Consider the following 22,293-nt stretch of genomic DNA (forward strand, 5'->3'; position numbering starts at 1 on the left):
TCTCTCTCTCTTGGAAGCCTTTGTGTCCTTTTGCTCAATCCCCAGGGAAGATGCCAAAGAGGGACCCTCCTGGGAAGGAGGAAGTGAAGTAGGTGCCCCCTCTTGGGGAAAAGCTTGTCCTGGAAGAACAGTTGGCGCTTGGCTCCTTTCCCTGGAGATCCTCAGGAAAATCCAGTTTTGCCCTCCAAACGTTTGGCAGAAATTCTGGAAGGCCACTTGTGTTCCAGGGTCATGAAAACGAGGTTGGGATGAGTTCCAACTCAATGAACTTCTAATCCTTGCTGGACCCCGATTCTAACCACTATGCCTCTCTTCCGGTTGCTAAGAAAAATTCCTTGGATTAAGGCAGCTTCCTGGCTTGGGAAAGGCACCTCAAAGGCTTCTGAATAAAATTGTGAAGCCTTCCCTAACTTTTCCAACAAACCCCATGAAGACCAAGTCCAGGCCGGAAGAGATCAAAGCTCAAATTGGTTGATCAGGCAAAACGCTGTTTCTTTAGCCAGAACTGGTTGCATTCAACTCAATAGGCCAGGATCCTGCAACACTACAAGCCACTAATCTGTGTGTATTGTCTAGAAGTGAGTTGATGTTTCTGTTGGTGGTCAGCTCAGAGAGAATTTCCTCTCAGGCTGGGGAGGGCCAGCAAGGGGGGGGTCCCAGCCAAGATCAGGAGGAGGGCCATTGACCAGACCAAAACTAGATCCAGCCCTGGGAAATAGGTCCTCCGTGACACTGAGGACCCAAATGAAGACAAGATAGTTGTGTCCTGGCCATCGGATGAAGCCACAAAGATGGGGAGGGAAAGGTCAGCCAAACTGGCTTGGGGAGGGTTGGGGATACTGAAGTAAAAGGACAGAAGAAGACAAGCTCAGGCCCATCAGAGGTTCTCCCAGGAGGTTCTCCTGCACAGCTGCCCCTTCAGGTGAGGAGAGAAGGAAGAGCCACTGATTTCAGCCTCCCTCCCTCCGCAGACTCAAGAAGACCAACTACCAGAAGGGGCAGGGAACAACCCTTGCCCTCCAGCCCAGTCCTGCCTTCTGCTGCTGCTGCTGCTTCAGCAAATCAGTCTCCAGATTAGATCTGCTGAAGGGGAAGCCTGGCAGGGGAAGTCCTGAATGGGCTCTTTCCGAGGGGAAGACAGACAGCCATCCCAGATTAATCATTAAGCAAGAGGCGCAATGAAGATTTCAAAGGTGCATCAATAAAATGCTGATTAATTCCTCAAGGGCTGAGAAAGAGATTTCTCAGCTGAGGAGAGAGGGGGGAGGGGGGAGGGAGGAGAGGGAGGGAGGGAAGAGAGAGGGAGGGAGGAGAGGAAGAGGAAGAGAAGGAAGGAGGGAAGAAAGAAAAGAGAAGATAAGGGGAAGGAGGGAGGGGGAGAGAGGGAAGGAGGGAGAGGGAGGAAATAATAGAAGAGAAGGGAGGGTGGAGAGAGGGGGAGAGGGAGGAAGGAGAGGAGGAGGAAGAGGAAGGGAAGGAAGGCAACCATGACAAAGACTTATAAAGATGGAGGTGATAACGTTTTTCTCTCCAAATACCAAAATTCAGATTACCACCAAAGGCACAAACTACAGTCAGGTAAACTGTCCTTTCCACAGCTGTTACCCTCCAGGTATAATGTTGGGTTCAAATCCCACCATCCCCAGTGACTGGGGTGGGTGGGGGAGCAACCAAGGGCCCCTCTTGTCCAGATGTCTGTGCCTGCAGCACGCAGTCAGAGGCCCCATGGATGTTCATAAACTTCTATAGCAGCGGCTGCTCAGCTGGTTTCAGGGAGGGGGGAACCCAGAGATCACTTAGCTGCCCTGAGAATATCCCCTCTCCAGAATTGCAGCAAAACAGACTCCCCAGCCAGAGCCCATCCCTGGCTTCCTCCATCCAGATGTTTCCCTGTGCCCTGCTGTCTCTCTCCCCTCCTTGGTAGCGACCCCTCCTCAAAATGCCTTCTTGATGAGTCCAGGGGCTCCAGTGCCCCAGGGACCCAACTGCTCCCACCAGACAGAGCCTTTCCAGGGGTGGCCCCTGTGGGTGGGAAACTATTCCTGGGTCCCTCGTAAGGCAACCAAAAGACTTTCCGAAGGCTTCTTGGGCTCTGGTGCCCCCTGCTCTCCCTTCCCTTCCCTTCCTGTCCCCAAAGTGCTTTTTCAAGAGGCAACTGGACTTTCCGGTTTTTCTTTGAAGACGTTTCGCTTCTCATCCAAGAAGCTTCTTCAGCTCTGACTGGAGGGTGGAGAATCCGTTCCCCACCATCCAGTCAGGGCTGAAGAAGGTTCTTGGATGAGAAGCGAAACGTCTTCAAAGAAAAACCGGAAAGTCCAGTTGCCTCTTGAAAAAGCACCTTCGGGATAACCAGGACCTGGAAGATAGACAATCTTCATAGACCTGTGATGGTGAACCTATGGCATGCGTGCCAGAGGTGGCACGCCAAGCCCTCTCTGTGGGCATGCGTGTCATTGCCAGCTGCTCTTCTCGTTTCCGGCATGCCAGCTGGTCTTCGCAGGCGCCAGAGTCCTGGAAAACGGCCCAAACCAGCCAAAAAACAGGCCTGTGCACGCTAGCCAGCTGGTCTTTGGGTTTCCAGTGCTGCGGCATGCACCAAGACCAGGTGGCCGGCGTACCTGCGCATGCCAGAAACCCAAAGACCAGCTGGCCGGCACACACATGCGCACCGGCCTGCTGGCCTTTGGATTTCTGGTGCTCCAGTGCTCCAGCCCTCCAGTGCACATACATGCACACACATGCACCTGGGTTCCGGTTTGGGCACTCAGCGCCCAAAATGTTCGCCATCCCTGCCATAGACAGTTCAATATTACGCATCATCACACGGATCGTTGCCACCCAGACTCTCAGGGTGTTTTGCCATCCGGCCTGCATCCATCATTCCCAGAAGGCCCCCCCACCCGGCCTCCGGAGAAGAACTGCTGTGCCAAAAGCCATTCAATAATTCAATGCTCTTTGCTCTTCCATGTGCTTCAAAGGGCCGAGTCCCCAGAGGAGGCACACAGGAATACATAGGGAGGCTCCTCCTGCAGGTTTCCTCCTTCCCCACTGGCCCCCCCTGAGATGATGCCTGGCCTTTTCCACAGTCCAGAGGCTGGGGGCGGGGAGGGTCCTTTGTAGGGATTCCACGATAACCAGCTGCCCACAAGTCAAGAGCAAAACTTCCCTCTGGATGTGGGAAGCAGCATCTGAGCATCCCACCGCATCTCTGCCCCTTGTAGAGTGTAGAGTATCATTGCGCGCACATAAAAAAAGAAGGGGAACGCTTCACGCTCCTTTCATCAGCCTGGCTTTCTGGCTACCCTGTGGCCTGCTTCAGTCCAGATGGTATTCTTGATTAGGAATACAAAAGGATTTGCCCCATTTTCTTCTAGCATTTCTTTCTGCACTTCCCTGAGTGTTGCTGGTTGGTCTCCTGTCCCATCCCATCTTTAGCAGACCCAACCCTGCTTGCTTGATTTTATTTTATTATTTTATTTTATTTTAATTTTTAAAAATTTTTAATTTTATTTATTTTATTATTTATTTTATTTATTTTATTTATTTTATTTATTATTTTATTTATTTTATTTATTTTATTTATTTTTTATTTATTTTTTTATTTTATTTATTTTATTTATTTATTTTATTTATTTTATTTATTTTATTTATTTTATTATTTTATTTATTTTATTTATTTTATTTATTTTATTTATTTTATTTATTTTATTTATTTTTTACCTGAGAGAACGCCTCCTGCCGATTACCTCCCTCAGACCGATTAGATCTCACAGGTTAGGTCTCCTCCGGATTCCATCTGCCAGCCAATGTCGGCTGGCGACCCCCCTGGGGAGAGCCTTCTCTGTTGCAGCTCCAGCCCTCTGGAATGATCTCCCTGTCGAGATCCGGACCCTTACTACCCTCCAGGCCTTCCGCAAAGCCACCAAGTCCTGGCTGCTCCAGCTGGCCGAGGGGCCTGTGAAATATCCAGCCCCACGGAAATTGTGAATGTTGTGGTTTTGTTTTTAAAGTGTTGTCTTTGTCTAGTTTTCCCCCTTTCCCTTGTCTATTGTGAGCCGCCCAGAGTCCTTCAGGAGTGGGCGGCATACAAGACAAATCAAATCAAATCAAATTTTATTTATTTATTTATTTTATTTATTTTATTTTATTTATTTTATTATTTATTTTATTTATTTTATTTATTTTATTTATTATTTTATTTATTTTATTTATTTATTTATTTTATTTTATTTATTTTATTTATTTTATTTATTTTATTTATTTTATTTATTTTATTTATTTTATTTTATTTATTTTATTTATTTTATTTTATGTATTTATTTTATTTATTTTATTTATTTATTTTATTTATTTTATTTATTTTATTTATTTTATTTATTATTTTATTTATTTTATTTATTTCATTATTTTATTTATTTATTTATTTTATTTTATCTTTATATTATTGTTTTATTTTATATTTTATTTTATTATTTTACTTTATTTTACTTTTTTACTTTACTTTATTTTTTATTTTATTTATATTGCTGCCTATTTGCATATGGCAATTCCAGGCAGCTTACAGAGTATAAAATCCCATATAAAATTAATAAAACTAATAAATTAATATACTAAAATCACTCCCCACCACGGCGACAGCAGATCACATGAGCCACCACAGCGACAGCAGATCACATGAATGGGCTCCATCCCACTTTGGGTTCCCCAAGTCTGCAGGCAGAACAGGTTTCAGCGCCCTCCGGAAGAGTGTGAGAGTGGGGCCTTTTTAATCTTGTGGGAGGGGGTGACGTGATAGAGGGGAGCCCAAAAAAGGCCGGGGAGAGTCTGCCCCCTGCTGAGCTATTGGGCTGCTTTTAGGAGGGCAGGCCAGGAGCCCTCCTAGGAAGAGGCATCAGCCAAGTTGCCCGCTGCTCTCTGGGAAATGAGTTGCCATCAGCTGAGCTTCTCTGAACCAGTGCACAACCAGCTCTGGCAGGGCACAAATCTGCCACATCATTTCAATGTATTCAAAATGTGCATGATTCAGGCTTCCTCTACATCAAATCACAGCCCCCGTCAACTGAAAATGTGCTGCTTCAACTGGCTCACAAGATGTCTGGAAGCCGGTATGTTAATGATGCTCCGCTGAATGAAAATGAATTTACAAAGCAAATAAATGCTGAGAAATGCATTGCAAAAACTTTGAAAGGTGGAACAGCCAGTTCTGTATCTGCAGAGGGTGAGACCGATGGAGCTAAAATGTGCGGATGTGTTGCAGCACAAACATTATATAAGAAACCACTTAAAAATATGCATGAGGCTTGTTTGAGCGGCCCGATTTCCCACTGCCGTAGAAGAAATGAAAAATACATTCAGCCTTGGCTGCATTTAAGCAAGGTTGAACTTGTTTAGAAATTGAATGGGAAAGGTTTTTTTATTCACTATGCCCTGATGACACCTTTGCACAACATACTAAACCTGAAATAGCAAGAGAGGGGTGAGCTTGCTTCAATCAATAAGCTCTACTATGCTTGGAAAAGATTGCCAGTTTCACCCCATATGCCAAGATCCTCACAAATGCACTGAAAAAAAATGCACTTTTATTTGCCCAAAATTAGAAAGCTGAAGAAATTCCTGAAGATGAAAATGTGATTAAAGAAAATATTAGATTGTGCAGAAATGAGTAGATTAACAATTAAAGGGAAGCAAGAACCTGATTATTATAATATATGGGGGGTTATTTTATCATTGGTTAGAAAATGAATGTGGATAAAAAGTATAAAATTAAATAATTTAGGAAGTTAAATATTATAACAGGAGATATGTTAAGTTGTAATGTTAAAATAAGAATTGATATAAATAAAGAATTTGGTGGTTAAGCTATAACTATTATGACACAAAAAAGTTTGTACTCAGACAACACACTGATTAATGAATGATGAAATATTTGTTTTAAAAGAAAAAAAAGAAAAAACTTTTACCAAAAAATTATATATGCATAGAACCACAATTTTTATCTAATCCAGTGAGTTATGTGAATGGTCCTGGAAAGAAGGTATGCCATAAGCTGTGAAAGTATTCATTGCAGTTGGAAGAATTCCCTTGTCAAGCAACTTTTCCAGTATCCTGTTTTTCCGTTCCCTTTCAATTTCTTCTTTCAATTTCTTCTGCGCGTTTGCTCTGAACCTGCTTTCCCACAGTCCTCTTCCTCCCCTCCAGTCTCACCTGCTAGCAAGGGGTATGGATCAAGGAAGGGGGAGGGGCTGAGGGTCACAGAGCCCCTCTTTGGCTGGCTGGCTGGGACCCCTGGGATTTTCACCCTCAACCTGGGGCGGATGGGAGGGGCAGGAGGAGATAGGCTTTTCAGTTAAGACATTAAAAAGAGAAAAAGAAGAAAAGGAATATCCCCTTTCCCCAGTACAAAACTGTAGGGCAACCTGTGAGCCAGTGGTCACCAGCAGGTGGTGGTCCATGAGAAAATGTTGGTGGTCCACATAAATTTTTATTTTGCACTAAATACTTTTTTTAAAAAAAAATCATATTAGTGGTCCCTGGGATTTAAAATTGTGAATTTAGTGGTCGCTGAGGTCTGAAAGGACCCTTGCTCTAAGTAGCTCCAAGTTTCATTCAACATCACGCAATCTAGAGTGGGATGTAGGATGGAAAAAATAGTGAAGGGTTTATTTGCAGGATTTCATTTACTTTTATTTCATCTACATCTCACCTTGCTCCAATTAAAATAAGCACAGTTAATAGCATCACTGCTGTTTGCCATTTTCTCCTTCCAAAAATTGTTTTAGTCCATGGTAGGCAAAAAGAGGAAGCATTTAAAATGGATTTAATTCGAGAAACTTTTAAATCTGGAAAGATGCTACCAGACCTCAGGTTTTTTTTTAAACTTCCAAAATGGCAACCTTGGGAGATGGGGAGTGCTGCACCTCCCCCCTCCCTTGGACCTGCAAATTATGCACACCTGATTGTCCATGGGTACAATATCTGGAAAGGAATGGAAACCCCCATTGCTCTTTTAGAGGACCCCAGAAAAAAACCAGAGCTTAACGTTTAAAACTGTTTTCCTCCAGGAAAGCCCTGGGATCACCCGACAGAATTCCCAGGATCTGTAAACAGGCTGTACAATATATTTCTATTTTGATAACTTTTGATAGGACCAGAAGAGGCTTTCCTGAGTGCCTGCTGCTGGTGGCACAGAATCTGAACTCAGGGCCTGAACTGCTCCCCCCCCCCAATTTTCTCTCTCTCCAAGGATTGCCTCATTTCTCCAGCGAGGCGAGGGGAGGAAAGGATTACCCCATTTTTAATGAGCCAGAAATTCCGCCTTTCTCCTGCACAAGAAGGGGCTTCCAGGCTGCCAGGTACGCGCGTGGGGCTGAGATGCCCAGGTGGGCACCGGCGGCCCTTAACAGGAGCGGCCGGTTCTGGGGCTGCCCGCAGGACGCGCGGTGCGTTCGCAATCGTCAGGACGGGCCAGGAGGAGGGGGGGGCATTTGAAAAAAACCACTTCCCCCCCCGCCCCTCCCGCACGCAACTTTGCCCCCCCTGCAGTCACTTCCTGGGGGGGGAGCGCTGTTCAGTCACTCCCCCCCCCCAGCCGCCGCACCGAAAGAGCCGAGGGGAGCGGGGTGGGGGGTAGGGAGAAGAACGAAGGGGGCTTCGTGGGGAACGCAACTCTTGGGCAGAGCAGCTGGCAGGATGGAGCCCGGGGTGGGATGGTGGGGCACTGCAGCCCCGGAGAGCATCTGCAGCGCTGGACCAGCTTCTTCGGATCCCTCCGCAGATGCCAGCAGCGGTTCTATTCCGCAGGGCTGCAATTGCACCGGGCGGGCTGGAGGAAACGCCAAGGACCAGGCGCCCCCCCCCTCCCGTTTCTTACCGAGCCAGAGGAAGAGCCGCAGCTTCGGAGCGGCTGTCCGGCGGGGTCCCGGGGCCGGCGGCGGCGGCCGGGAAGGCTTCTTGGGCAGCAGCTCAGGGCCTCCTTCCGGTGCGCCCGCCCCTCCCCGCTCCGGGCTGCCCAGCAGCCCCCAAACTTCGGGCTCGGCGACGCCGCGGCTTCTGCCTTGCCGGCCGGCCACTTCCCGACGCACCTGCCTGGCGCCGCCCCCGCCCCCGCCCCGCGCTCCTCCGCAACGGACGGCCGCTGGGACCAGATTGGGGGTCCGCACTGGCCCCCTGCCTCCCGCTTGGGCGGGGGGCGCCCCTGGGTTGGTTTCTGCGCTATGCCCGGCCGCTTTGCACATACACACCAAACTCCGCGTGGAGCCCGTGCGGGCCCTTCTCCCACCCCGAATTCTGCGTGGCGCAAAAGCAGCCCCCCCCCCCACGGCCCCCTGGCAATAAATTCCGCCTTTGGGCTTCTTGACTTGGTGCCGCCGCTTGGAGTCCCGAGCCAGAAGGCGGTGGGGGCTGCTGTGCTTCTCCCCCCCCCACCTCGCCCAACGCAGGTGAATGACTGCAGGATCTGCCCGCTCCGTGTTCAATGCACCCCCCCCCCAAATGGGCATCTAAGCCCGTGGGCTTTCAGGGGTCGGGAGAAAGGCAAGGCGAGAGCTGAGCTCGCTGCCAGGCAGAGGCGGCCGCGGGAGACTCGCATGGAGGAACGAAGAGTTGCGCTCCGCCCCCACCCCCCCCCAAACCGGCTCATTCCTAACTTTCAGGGCTTTTCAACTTTTCGGTTTGTGTGTGTGTGTGTGTGTGTGCGCGCGCGCGCAGCAAGCCTTCATTCTTCACTCTGGAGCTTCCCAGGTTGTCTCTGGGCAGCTCCTGAAGCCCTGGTGATTGCCACCTGGATAGGGCACCCTCAAGGCAGGCAGGCAAGAGCCACTAAAGGAGCACAATTGCTCAACTTTTCTAGAATACAAATGTGAATATTGTAGCCGAGTTTGGATTCCTTGAGGGGAGGGGTAGGTAGATCGCAGTTCGCTTTGCTTGGGGGGGGTGTGTGCAATGCCAGGGAGGATTAAGTTCGCCCCCCAAGTTCTTGGAGCCCACACAGATTAGCATTGCTAAAACCTGAATACAGGTTTTACATTTGCACATGGGAAGCCTATGAAAAGTGTTAGTTCTAAAACAGATTTTTTTTAAAAAAAATCAATAGCTCAATCTCTCTCTCTCTCTCTCTCTCTCACACACACACACACAGAGAGAGAGAGAGCCCTCTGCCGACAGGTACAATGTGTACAATGTGAGTGTACTTTGTGGCCCTCAAGCCTCCTCCCTCCCCCACTACCAGGACCACGTTTATTCATCTCTGATTCATTGTGGTTTATTTAACAAGCAACAATTTACAATAGTCCTACTACATTCTGCATTATTCAGGCTCCCTTGTGAGTCACTTTGAAAGGCTCAGAAAAAATCAAGGGGGTGGGGAGAAGACCAGAGAGTTGGAAGCTGCCCCATATAGAGTGGGCTGCCTCTGAGGGGGGGGGGGTACGAGGGCCCTCTGCACTAAATAAATACATCTTTTAACTAGACCTGTTTTCTGATCCCAGAAAATGGGAACATGCCTTCAAACAACAGAAGAAAAAACTTAGTTCAGTGTCAGGAAAAGTCCCCCAATTTACCCACAAAGCCCACTGAGCCAGGGAAGGGATGGCTCCCCTTCTCCAAATTCTTTCTGGGGTACCTTGCTGAGAGCCATCTGTCAGTGGCACTTTGCATTTGGATTCCTGCACTGAGCAGTGGGTTGGGCTGAATGACCTCCAGGATCCCTTCCCATTCTGATTCAAGCTAAGCTTGACTGATCTAGTATTAAGGCAGCTCTATTTCCTAGACTAACAGCCCAAATGCTGGCTCAGGATAATGAGAATTGTAGGACAACACATCAGGCGGTCAGTGCTAGTTTCCAGAGCTCAAGCCATTGAAGTACTGGCAACTGGGAAGGGGGGGGGGAGCTAGCTTGCCTATTGCCCACCCTCCTGGGTTGCAACAGATCTTGAAGCCCTGGGAGATGCCATCCTCACTGCCCCCCCCCCCCCCAGGAAGATCCAGCAGGAGAATAAACTCTGGTCAGAATCTTCAGAAATGTGACAAAACCCCTGAAAAGAGGTGGGGGGAGGCAGATAACGGGCCCTTTTAGATAGCTCAGTGGCTAAGACACTGAGCTTGTCGATCAGAAAAGTCGACAGTTCAGCCGTTCTAATCCATAATACAGGTCTCTTGCCCTGAGCAGGGGGTTGGGCTAGATGACCTCCAAGGTCCCTTCCAAGCCTAATCCTGTTTACCAACTTTTAGGAAACCACGAAATCTCCTCGGGAGCAAACGCCCCCTTCCCATTGGCCCTGTAGATGCTGCCCAACCCCCCAGAGGACAGGGGAGGGAGGGGAGCCTGGCCTCGGGAGGACCCCGGGATTGCCCCGAAGCCGAGCTAAAAGGGACTGCCTCCAACTGGGAGATCGCCCCGCACCGGCTGGCAGTCAGTCCCTCGGCTTCACCGCAACTGCTTTTCCAGAATGTCCCGCTCGGGCGGGCAGGGCTTGAACGAGCCGATCTGGCCCTTGAGCCCCGCCACCTGACTCAGCTGACCGAGCGGGGCAGGCTCCTTCCTCGCCCGGCCGGTCCTGAGCTCACAAAGCACCCGCAGCGCCCAGGCTGGCACGCCGGGTACGTGTGTGTTTGTGTGTGTAAGGGAGGGGGGACTGCGGCTCTCCAGCGGTGGATTGTGGGAGCTGTAGTTTTTCCGGGACGAGGTTCCCCCCCCCCCCAATCCCGGCGGGCTGCCCTCCTTCTCGCGGCCGCCGCTCACGCGCCTGGCGCGGAAGGAGAGGTGAGCATGCCCGGGTTGGGGTTTTGGGGGTGGAGGTGGGTCGTCTGAACGGGCCAAACCCGCCAGCAGGGTTGCGCAGCGCCTGCCGGAGTATGCACGCGCCTGCCACCCACTCCGCTCCCCAGGGCGTCGCGCGCAGCCCGTGCACGCGCACCGGGGGTAGCGGGTGTCATAGTGGGGCAGAAGGATTCCGGCGCATTGCACGGCTTTCCCTAAGCGGCGGTGGGCTCGCTTTGCAAAATCGCAGCAGAAACCCGGGAATGGCTGAGGAAGCCTCTGAGCCGGGCTGACCTTGTCCTGGCCAGCGCGACCTTCCCCCCAGCTGGCTCCTTTCTGAGTCCTGCCAGGGATGGGCCAGCAGCCAGGCCAGCATTACAGGTAGTTCTGGAGTTATTTCAGAATAGAATAGAGCCGGAAGGGACGGTGGAGGTCTTCTAGTCCAGCCGCCTGCTCAAGCAGGAGAGCCTATACAATCTCGGATAAGTGACTGTCTAGACCAGAGGTCTTCAAACGTGGCCACTTCTGCTGGGAGTTGAAGTCCACAAGTCTTAAAGTGGCCACGTTTGGTGACCGAGTCGTTGCCCCAGCTCAGCTCCACCACACATATGTGCGTGCTTCCCACCTGCTAATTGGTGTTTGGGTCTCTTGCCACTCATGCGCAGGTCACGTGCAGGAGATGTGCACACATGCACGGGGATCGCACGCACATGTGCAGGAGTGCATGGGGCGGAGTGCATGTCAAGGGGGCGGGGTACACACAGGTCCTGCACACATTGCATTATGGGTTCACCTGCACACGTGCGCTTTTGACACACAGCAAAAAAGATGTTAGCCATCACTGGTCCAAACTCTTCTTAAACACCTCCAATGATGGAGCACCCATGATTTCTGGTGGCAAGCTGTTCCAATGGTTAACTGTCCTCCCTATTAGGAAGTTTCTCCTTAATTCCAGGATCTCTCTTTAGTTAGTTTCCATCCATTGTTTCTTGACCTGCCCTCTGATGCTTTGGAGAATAAGTTGACCCTCTCTTCTTTGGGGCAGCCCCTCAAGTACTGGAATCCTGCTATTGTGTTCATTAATAACTCAAAGCCACTAATTTACCCAATGTTCCGCCTATTTTCTCCCTAACAACCTTGTGAGGTGGGTTGGGCTGAGCGAAATAACAGGTCCAAAGTCAGCCAGCCAGTTTTCATCCTGGTTTCATCCTTGTTGCTGTAGCCATGAGACAAAACTGGCTCACGATGTGTGCTTGCCTCAGTGTGGTTTTGCACCCTGTATAAACATCACCGTTGTGTTTCACAAGCCACGTTTATATCTTGGAGAGATCTAGACATCCAAGTACACTTTGGTTAACCATGGCTCATCACAATCTGTGAACTACTCAAACTCTGCCTTCCTTTCACTACTGGACAGCAGGAAAAGGGAAGTTTTTCTACCCCACCAAAATGGGTAAAAAAAAAAGTCAATGTCTCCTTGAATAGTTTGGAAACCTGTTTTTTCCCTCTTCTTCCTGTAGATGAAGTTTCTTCCTGTCCTGAAAAGCTGGGAAGAATGGCTGGTTCCTCGACTCCACCATTGGGCCTCCCATGCCTCCGTGGGCCAGGCTGCCCCCTCCCTGACATTCGTTCCAGCCAGCCCTCCTCCAGACGCTGCAGCAATAGAGAAACTCCAGATGTTTCTTCTACGCTGCCAGAGGCTCTTTGTCTTGACCGGAGCAGGAATCTCCACCGAATCTGGCATCCCAGATTACCGTTCCGAAGGCGTGGGCCTCTACGCCCGGTCTGACCGGCGGCCTGTCCAGCATGTCGAGTTTCTCCGCAACGCAGCAGCCCGGCAGAAGTACTGGGCCAGGAACTTCGTAGGGTGGCCCCAGTTTTCCTCCCACCAGCCCAACATGGCACATCGGGCTCTGAGCAGCTGGGAAGAGCAGGGGAAGCTGCACTGGCTGGTGACCCAAAACGTGGATGCCCTCCATGCCAAGGCTGGGAGTCGGCGCATGACTGAGCTGCATGGCTGCACACACAGGTGGGAAGGGGGAAGGGGGCGCCAAGCCTGACAGGGAAGGTGCCTGACGTTGCAAGTGCCCAGCACATCTGATGCCTGCATTTCATGCCCCAGCGCTGGCCTGGCCCTGGGGCTCTGGGTTTGAATGCAGGTGGAAGTTGGGGTGGGGGTGGCATGGCTTCCCTTGGGCTGAAAGTCACCACAGCCTCTGAAGGGCCCTGCTTGAAATGGGACGGCATTTGGAATATATATATTTTTGTTTTATTAAAAAATACCACTCTATAAGGGTGGTTTGGAGGGAGGGAGCTACATGCAATATTGAAGTTTAAAGCCTATATGTTAAGAAGTCAAAGAATGAGGTGTATTGGAAAGTTTTGGTTTTTTTTTTTTAAAGGATTTTTTGTGAGTTTTTAAAAAGTTTTGTACTTTGAAGGAAAGAGGAGGATGAGAAAGAAAAGAAGGGGCTTCCCCAGCCCCCTTTTTTTCTCTTCCTTTTAGTAAGGTAAGGCCAAAGAATTTGAAAGAATACAATAAAGTTTGTAAATAAAAATGGTGACAACTCAGAAAGATTACTAGTTGCAAATGGAAATACACACTTTTTCCATAGCAAGGGAAATAAAGCAGGAATGATTAATCTGACTATTTAAAGAGGAAAATATGTTCTTTATTTGGATATCGCTTCTGGAATTTGTGCTTAGGAAGAAAAAAAAACTTTGATTGTGCTTTTGTTGATTAGAAAGATTTGGGGTTATAGGAATAGCTAGTTATATATTAATGTGTAAAAGCCAAAAGTGTGTTTACCTTGTACTGTGTTGGAAGTGAGTGTCCCCTTTTCTTTCTTTTTCTCTTCCCCCTTGTATTTCACACCCCCTTTCCCCCCTTCCCTTTCCCTCCCTTAATTTCCTATTGTCTTTTCTTCTTTGTATTTTATATATATGATGAGAATTCTTAAGAAATGTGGCAACATTTAGGATGAGCAATGGGGTGAGTCTGGTGGACCTTTGGTGGGTTGTGAGTGCCCAGGAGCATCTCTTCAGCATTTCTGCCTGCCATAGGCCAGAAAAAGCAGGCGTGGGCAACAGCTTGCCGTCCTGAGCCCCCTGCCAATTCTTTCTGCTGGAGGTTGGAGCTCCCTGCTGCCTTCCTGGGTCATGGAGGACATGATTCTTCTCCCACACGTAGCTGCAACCGCTAGCAATTTATTATAATATCCGTGGAGTGTGCAGGTCTGCGACGAACAAGCGTTATCTTGCCAGTCTGAGCAGGCGAGTTCTGCTCATCCCACAGATTCCTTTGCCAAAGAGAAAAAGGGTATATGGGAGCATTTTTTGGGTGATGCAATACAAAACTAATCAAACGAAAGGAGAATTTAATTCTGCTCATAGGTTGCAGAGCTTTTAACTCTATTGGGAATAATATTATCAATATTAGAAAAAGAGGAAGCAGAGAAGAATGCTTTGCGCTGCTTTGCAATGTGGGAAAATGGCATAACCGTGTGGCAGCCATCATCACCACCTGTTTGGGCAGGGGGTTGGACTAGATGACCTACAAAGTCTTTTCCATCTCTGTTAATCTGTGCCAAGGCCGTAGGAGTAGAAGCCGTTCATTGATGATTTGTATATGTCCCTTTGCTCTGTCTTCCCCTGAGTTCAACAGAGTGGATTTTGGCTGTGACTCTCATAACGGAAAAGACACCAAAGTCAAGAAGCGGCAAAAGTCAGGAAGAAAACGGGCTTCAGGGTTTGTGGGAGAGGCTGTGGGGCCAGCAGTAGGCAAGGGATGAATCTGCAACTGGGCTGGGGGGCTAGAGAGCTTAGATCCCTGCCTGCTCTCCTCCAGACGCAGCAGAGAGGGGCTTCCATGGTTGCTAGTCAGGGATGATGGCAGAGGCCTTTCTCCAGAAGGCTCCAGAACAGCCCCCATCAAATAAGAATAGGCTGTTAAATGTATTTTGAGCAGCAAGACCTAGAGTGGTCCAGCTATGGAAAAGGAATGATTGAGGGGACACCTTTGACCTGGCATCTGCTGCAATGCTCACGTCTCATCTAAGAAGGAAGACTTGGCATCTAGTATACACACCAGGGGTGGGTTTCAACCGGTTCGCGGCGGTCCCTGCGAACCGGTTGGTCGGCGAACCCGGAAGTAAGTAACTTCCGGGAACGGCGAAGGGCTCACCCGCCCGCCCGCGCTCCTTACTCGGTTTTGACGAGTTCTGCGCTTCCACGCATGCGCAGGACGCATACAGAGCCTGCGCGATCCTCCAGGAGCAGCCGGAGCATCGCACAGACACTAGTACGCATGCGTGCGCCATGCGTGCGCACGAGGACACCGCCGGCCCCGTTCCAACCGAACCGGTTGGAACGGGGCAAGAAACCCACCCCTGATACACACAATATGGGGCGCAGTAGCTCAGTGGCTAAGACACCTGGCTTGTCAATCAGAAAGTTTGGCAGTTCAGCAGTTTGAATCCCTAGTGCCGCATAATGGAGTGAGCTCCTGTGACTTGTCGCAGATTCTGCCAACCTAGCAGTTCAAAAGCACATAAAAAATGCAAGTAGAAAAGTAGGAACTACCTTTGGTGGGAAGGAAACAGCGTTAGTCAGGCCGGCCACATAGCCACAGTGGCATCTTGGGACAGTGCTGACTCTTTGGCTTTGAAACGGAGATGAGCACCGCCCCCTAGAGTGGGGAACAACTAGCACGAGGGGAACCTTTGCCTTCACCTTTATACACACAATGATGTTGATTTGGCTCAAATTCAGCCTTGCAAATGATGTGAATCCAGCCTCTTTTTGTGGCTAGTACATCAAGATTTATGAATAATAGGAAGGCTGGACCCAACTAAATTATGGTCTGCAAAGCAGAGATACTGACCTTCTTTCTCCAGCCCTTGAAGGATCTGGGTCAAAGGCTTGCACGCATTGGGAGGTGTCCCCCCCCCCCAAGTACCTCCTGTCTCCGGTCCTTTGCAAGTGTGGGCCTTGGGATTCCACCAGATCTTTGAGCTAATGGAAGTTGGGTGCTCCAGACCTAAGGTGTTGTGGGAACCATCATCAATCATAAAGCTTTTTTATTTTGAGGTTTATGTGTGATATCTCCCCCGTTCCTTCATATTCACTCAATAGATAACAGTTTCCGGATGACCTTCTCTGGGCTTGAAAACTAAGCGAGGTCAGGCCTGATCGTGAGTTAGAGGGAGACCAGGAGTAAATCTGAGAAATTTCAGCTAGACTACCAAGTTGAAATAATACCATAAGAAATACCATAAGGAAGGCTGAGCACGAAAGAATGGAAGCCTTTGAACTCTGGTGCTGGAAAAGACTCCTGTGAGTCCCTTGGACTGCAAGGCCATCCAACCTGCCAATCCTAGAGGAGATCAACCCTGACTGCTTTTTAGAAGGCCAGATCCTGAAGAGGAAACTCAAATACTTTGGCCACCTAATGAGAAGGAAGGACTCATTGGAGAAAAGCCTCATGCTGGGAACGATGGAGGGCAAAAGAAGAAGAAGGAGACAACAGAGAAGGAGGTGGCTGGATGGAGTCACTGAAGCAGTTGGCGTGAGCTTTAATGGACTCCAGAGGATGGGAGAGGACAGGAAGGCCTGGAGGAACGTTGTCCATGGGGTTGCGATGGGTCGGACACAACTTTGCAACTAACAACAACAACCAAGTTGAACAGAATCCGGTAGCAAGGCAGCAGGCAACCTCTTGGTGCTCCTGCAAAAGGCGCCTTCTGTGCAGATGCCAGAGGGCTGGGGGTGTCTGATCGTGTCCCTCCCTGGGAGAGCCTTAAGCCTTTTGCTGCCTGGGGGAGCCAGACAATGCTGACACCACCCACCTCCCCCTGGCATGTTAGTTCCCAGGAAGTGTTCACAGCAGGGGAAAACAAGAATAATATCCTTTTGTCTGGGCCAAATCTCTCAGACAAAAATAAAGTCTTACACTTAGGCAAGAAAAACCAAAAGTACAAATATAGACTTGGTGAAACCAGGCTTAATAGCAGACACTGTGAGAGGGATCTTGGACTCTTAGTGGACCAGCTAAATTAGTGGACCAGCTAAATAGGAGCCAGCAGTGTGCAGCAGCAGTCAAAAAAGCCAATGCAATCCTAAATTGCATTAACAGAGGGATACAATCAAGATCAAGGGAGGTCTTAATACCACTCTATAAAGCCTTAGTAAGGTCACACCTAGAGTACTGCATCCAGTTTTGGTTACCACACTATAAAAATGGTTAAGTCTCTAGAAAGAGAGCAGAGAAGAGCAACCAGGGTGATGAGGGGACTGGAGGCTCAAACATATGATGAATAGTTGCATGAACCGGACATGGCTAGTCTACTGAAGAAAAGGACCAGGGGAGACATGATACCAGTGTTTCAATATTTGAGGGGCTGCCACAGAGAGGAGGGACTCATGCTATTCTCCAAAGCACCTGAAGGCCAGACAAGGAATAATGAATGGAAAGTGAACTAGAAAGGAGAAATTTTCTGACAATGAGAACATCCAACCAATGGAACAGAGGTTGCCTTCAGAAGTTGTGGGAGCTTCATCCCTGGAAGCTTTCAAGAAGAGACTAGACTGTCATCTGTCAGAATTGGGGTAGGGTCTCCTGCTTGGCTGGGGGGTTGGACTTGATGACCTCCAAGGTCCCTTCCAACTCTGTTAATCTAATCTCAAACCTGAAGCATTGACCTCAACTACTTTTCTATTTTCTTATTTTATTTTCTTATTCTCTAATGGAGGTGGGATGGGATTTAACTAGGAATCGTGGGATAGTCCCTTCCTTCTCCCCGAGCTTAGAAATCCATCTCTCCAGTGGGTCCTGAAAGCCTCTTTCTCCACAGGGTCGTGTGCCTCAGCTGTGGGGCCCAGGTCTCCCGCGAGCATCTCCAGGAACATTTTGAGGCCTTGAACCCGACGTGGACTGCTGAGTCTCATGGTGTGGCTCCTGATGGAGATGTCTTTCTGCCAGAAGAGCAGGTCCGCCATTTCCATGTCCCATCTTGCAGCAAATGTGGTGGGGTCCTCAAGCCAGATGTGGTTTTCTTTGGGGACAACGTGTGCAAGGAGAAAGTGGACTTTGTGTACCAGCGCCTCGAGGAGTCCGATGCGATCCTCGTGGCCGGTTCTTCCTTGCAGGTATGCGTTTGAATCTGCCTCTGAGGTGCCCGGCAAGGGGGGTCTCAGCCTGCAGGCTGACTCGGCCTTCTCCAAGGATCATCTATACCTTCTGGGTATGGATGATGTGTCGGAGAATAGAGAAGCGTAGTGTAGAAATGGAATAGGAATTGAATAGAATAGCATATGGAATGGGATAGGATAGGATAGAACAGAGAATGAAATGAGAATAGAATTAGAATACAATTCTTTATTAGCCAAGTGTATTGGACACACAAGGAATTCATCTTCGGTGCATAACCTCTCAAGGTACATTAAAAATACATTTATCAAGAATCATAAGACACAACACTTGTTGATAGTCATAGGATACTAAATAAGCAATCAAATCATACTAGGAAACTAAATAAAACAATATAAATCATAAAAGATACAAGCAACAAGATTATAGTCATAAATAATAGTAATACAGTCTTAGTAAATAGTTTGACAGTGTTGTGGGAATTAGTTGTTTAGCAGAGTGATGGCATTTGGGGAAAAACTGTTGTTGTGTCTAGTTGTCTTGGTGTACAGTGCCCTGCGGCGTCATTTTGAGGATAAGAGTTGAAACAATTTATGTCCAGGATGCGAGGGGTCTGTAGATATTTTCACAGCCCTCTTTTTCACTCGTGCAGTCTTCAGGTGCTCCATGGAAGGCAGGTTGGTAGCAATTGTTTTTTCTGCACTAAAGCCTTGGAAGCTGCTGAGGGCTCCCCAAAATCTGGACTGTATCACCCTGGTTAGCTGATGGAGACATCGATTTAGAGCAGAGGTCTTCAAACTTGGCAACTTTAAGACTTGTGGACTTCAACTCCCAAAATTCTCCAGCCAGCATAGAATTCTGGGAGTTGAAGTCCACAAGTCTTAAAGTTGCCAAGTTTGGGACTCCTGATCTAGAGCTTTGTCTTGGAAATCTGATGCTTTGAGGGTGCTAAGCAGTGGTGGGTTTCAAAAATTGTTTGAACCTACTCTGTGGGTGTGGCCTCCTTTGTGGGAGGGTCTTGCCACCCATGTGACCGGATATGAAGATGCCGACGACACTTGTCAGAACCACCTTAAATTACCTCACACACAGCACTGGCATGCATAAGAATAGGATGTACACTTGTTTTTTAAAAGGCATCTTTGGTTTGCGTTAAAACAACTTAAACACACGCAATGTTCTGATTGCACCACAACCGCAGTAGTCATCCTTACCTTTCACAGAGGCACTGAGTTTTATAAATATGAGCATGATAGTGTAGAATAATCATATCCAAGGACCAATGGTGGGTTTCAAAAAAATTTGGAAGCTCTTGTGTAGGTGTGGCCTGCTTTCTGGATCCACTGGTGGAACCTCTCATAACCAGTTCGGTAGATTTGACGAACCGGTTCTACCGAATAGGTGCGAACCCACCTCTGGTGCTAAGGCAATGTCGCAGGAATACAGTCCTGCTTCCGAGCATTATAATGGGTCTTCTTAACATGTTTCCCAAATCGTCCTAACCCTGGTGCATTGGTGACCGTTTCTGTCTCTATAATCCCCCACTTCCTGCTATAACATCCTTAAACCCCACCCAACCTGGACCTTGCTGGCTCTTAGTGGCTACCAGGCAATATTAGACCCCGTGGGGAGAAGGGAGAGGGACACCCGTGCCTCTTTTCTGCCAGAGCTCCTCACTAGGCATGACAAGCTACGAGAAAACTGGGTCCAGGCTAATCCTTGATGGAATTTCATGGTCTTACTTGAGTAACTTTTAATGTTACTCAATAAAAACGTGGCTTAGCCCATCTGCAGATTGCTCTACAAATGAAGTAGTAAACTACTTTGTTTACTTGGAACACCATCTTCCAGGTCTCCATGTTGCACACCCTCACACGCACCCCAAGTCTTCCTGTTTAACAATGTTCAGTGTTTTCTCAACCTCAGCAACTTTTAAGGTGTATGGACCTCAACTCCCAGAATCTCTCTGCCAGCATGCCTGGCTGGAGGATTCTGCGAGTTGAAGTCCTTCTTCTTGTGCCATATCCGTCTTCGGACATTGGTGATCAGTTTGGCAATCCTGTTTTTATCAAAGCCACACAAAAAAGTGCTGCGGAGCTTTGTCCAAACTGCTCCCTTATATTTTGAAGCCACGATCTTCTTCTTCTGCCTGGACCTCATTTGCCTTCAATCTTTCCCTGGAGGATTAAGTGAAGGATGCAATATTTTTCCAGGTGTCGCATCCCATGCCCAGAATATTCTAACATTCATTTTTTAATGGTTTTGATGATTTCCCTTGGCTTTCCCAGCCGGCTTATCACCCCCTCATTCCTGATTTTGTCAACCCAGCTTCCTGTAAATCCACAATTCTTTCACAATGCTTCTAGTCTAGTGATGGCTAACCTTTTTCTAAAGGTGTGCCAAAATTGTGTGTCCACCACCTGTGCATGCACGTGTGACCCCTTGCGCATATGTGCATGATTCTCCCCTCCCCCACATGCAGGAGGGGGGAGTTTTCACCCTCTTCAGGCTCCCGAGGCTTCCCTGAAGCCTGGGGAGGGCGAAAACGGCCTCCCCCAACCTTCCGGAAGGCCAAAAATCAGCATGCGCCGAAGCTGAGGGCTGCAATGCTGGCAAATATGGCTCCATGTGCTACTTGTGGCACGCGTGCCATAGGTTCGCCATCCCGGTTCTAATCTTTTCAAGTGGCTTTCTGTCTGAGACCAACTCTCCACTACATAGAGCAGGATAGAAAAGATGGAGCATCTGACAAGCCTAAGACTGATTTTCAGTCTTAGGCTTATGTCGTGACTGCAGAAGACTTTTTTCAAGGTCTGCACAGGGACAGTATAGGTGGTACCTTGCTCAATAGTAGTAACTGTGAAAGGGATCTTGGAGTCCTAGTGGACAACCATTTAAATATGAGTCAGCCGTGTGCAGCAGCTGCCAAAAAAACCAACACACTTCTAGGCTGTATAAACAGAGGGATAGAATCAAGATCACATGAAGTGTTAATACCACTTTATAAGGCCTTGGTAAGGCCACACTTGGAATACTGCATTCAGTTTTGGTCTCCACCTTGTAAAAAAAATGTGGAGACTCTAGAAAGAGTGCAGAGAAGAGCAACAAAGATGGTTAGGGGACTGGAGGCTAAAACATATGAAGAATGGTTGCAGGAACTGGGTATGTCTTGTTTAATGAAAAGAAGGACTAGGGGAGACAGGATAGCATCTTCCGATATCTCAGGGAGGGAAGAAAACGGAGTCAAACTATTCTCCAAGGGTAGAACAAGAAGCAATGGGTGGAAACTAATCAAGCAGAGAAGCAACTTAGAACTGAGGAGAAATTTCCTGATAGTGAGAAAAATTAACCAGTGGAGCAACTTGCCTCCAGAAGTTGTGAATGTCCCAACACTGGAAGTGTTTAAGAGGATCTGGATAGCCATTTGTCTGAAACGGTATAGGGTTTCCTGCCTAGGCAGGGGGTAAGACAAGAAGACCTCCAAGGTTCCTTCCAACTCTGCTATTCTATTATTGTATTTTTGAAGTCCACACAAAGTTGTCGGGATTGAGAAAACACTGCCTAATCCTTAGACGCTATTGGCCCAAGGTTGTGCAGGCCCAGAGCCTTGGTGTCGTGTGTGAGCACATCCAGAGGGCACCCAGTTAGGTAGGGAGAGCATGTCAGCCATATGCTTCACTTCATCTGATGAATGTTTGTTTTGTTTCCGGCAGGTCTTCTCAGCTTACAAATTTGCCCTGGCAGCCCGGGACAGGAAGCTGCCGATTGCCATTGTTAACATTGGCCCCACGCGGGCCGATTCCTTGGCTTCTCTAAAGCTGAATTCCCGCTGTGGGGCCTTGCTGCCTTCTATTCTCCTTTGAGTGACCTGGTGGGCATCCAGACAAGTAAAGATTCAAGGGTAACAACGGGGAAACTGTTGGAGTGGGCTGGTTTGAGGTCCAGGGGGCTAGGTTAAATACTACAAAGATAGCCAGAAGGACTGAGTAATTCATGGCCTAGAAATAACTTTGTAGAACATAGAATTATAGGACTGGAAGGGACCTTAGAGCAGGGGTCTCCAACCTCAATAACTTTAAGCCTGGAGGTCTTCAACTCCCAGAATTCCCCAGCCAGCTTTGCTCCCAACCGACCAGCAGCCTGTGAAATCAAGGTAGTAATTCAAGCAGGATTGTGCCAAGGGGAACACGAAAAATCTAGATCTTGTCTTATCTTACTTTGGCTACTAAGCCAGCAGGCCATGTAGACTCTCAGCTCCACGGTTCAATGGCATTTTGCCTTTTTAGGACTGAAAATATTATATACTCAAGTGGGCCCGTTAGCCCCCTCAAACCAACCCCTCAAAGAGTCTTCTGCAGGGAAGAAGGCGGGCTTAGCAGTGAGAAGATGG

The 22,293-nt window shown here is 48.5% G+C and overlaps 2 protein-coding genes across 3 annotated transcripts in view; one reads left to right on the plus strand and one right to left on the minus strand.

The window, feature by feature from the left end:
- The window catches only part of AIFM3 (apoptosis inducing factor mitochondria associated 3), a 60,645-nt gene extending 52,612 nt beyond the window's left edge, over positions 1-8,033 (minus strand). Inside the window, 1 exon segment of the mRNA XM_032228912.1 lies at positions 7,871-8,033. The gene's annotated coding sequence lies outside the window, so the exon portion shown is untranslated.
- A 2,638-nt stretch (positions 8,034-10,671) lies between these two features.
- On the plus strand, positions 10,672-22,185 carry SIRT4 (sirtuin 4). Of its 2 annotated transcripts, none has more exons than XM_032229901.1 (4): positions 10,672-10,759; positions 12,277-12,785; positions 17,608-17,902; positions 21,617-22,185. In XM_032229901.1, the coding sequence occupies exons 2-4, from the start codon at positions 12,277-12,279 to the stop codon at positions 21,764-21,766; spliced, it is 954 nt and encodes a 317-aa protein (XP_032085792.1). In that variant the 5' UTR covers positions 10,672-10,759; the 3' UTR covers positions 21,767-22,185. The 2 variants fall into 2 exon arrangements, with proteins under 2 accessions (XP_032085792.1, XP_032085793.1); XM_032229902.1 differs by lacking the exon at positions 10,672-10,759 and adding an exon at positions 10,791-11,137.
- The last annotated feature ends 108 nt before the right edge of the window (positions 22,186-22,293 follow it).

This window comes from Thamnophis elegans, chromosome 13, assembly GCF_009769535.1.
Source record: "Thamnophis elegans isolate rThaEle1 chromosome 13, rThaEle1.pri, whole genome shotgun sequence".
Classification (NCBI taxonomy): domain Eukaryota; kingdom Metazoa; phylum Chordata; class Lepidosauria; order Squamata; family Colubridae; genus Thamnophis; species Thamnophis elegans.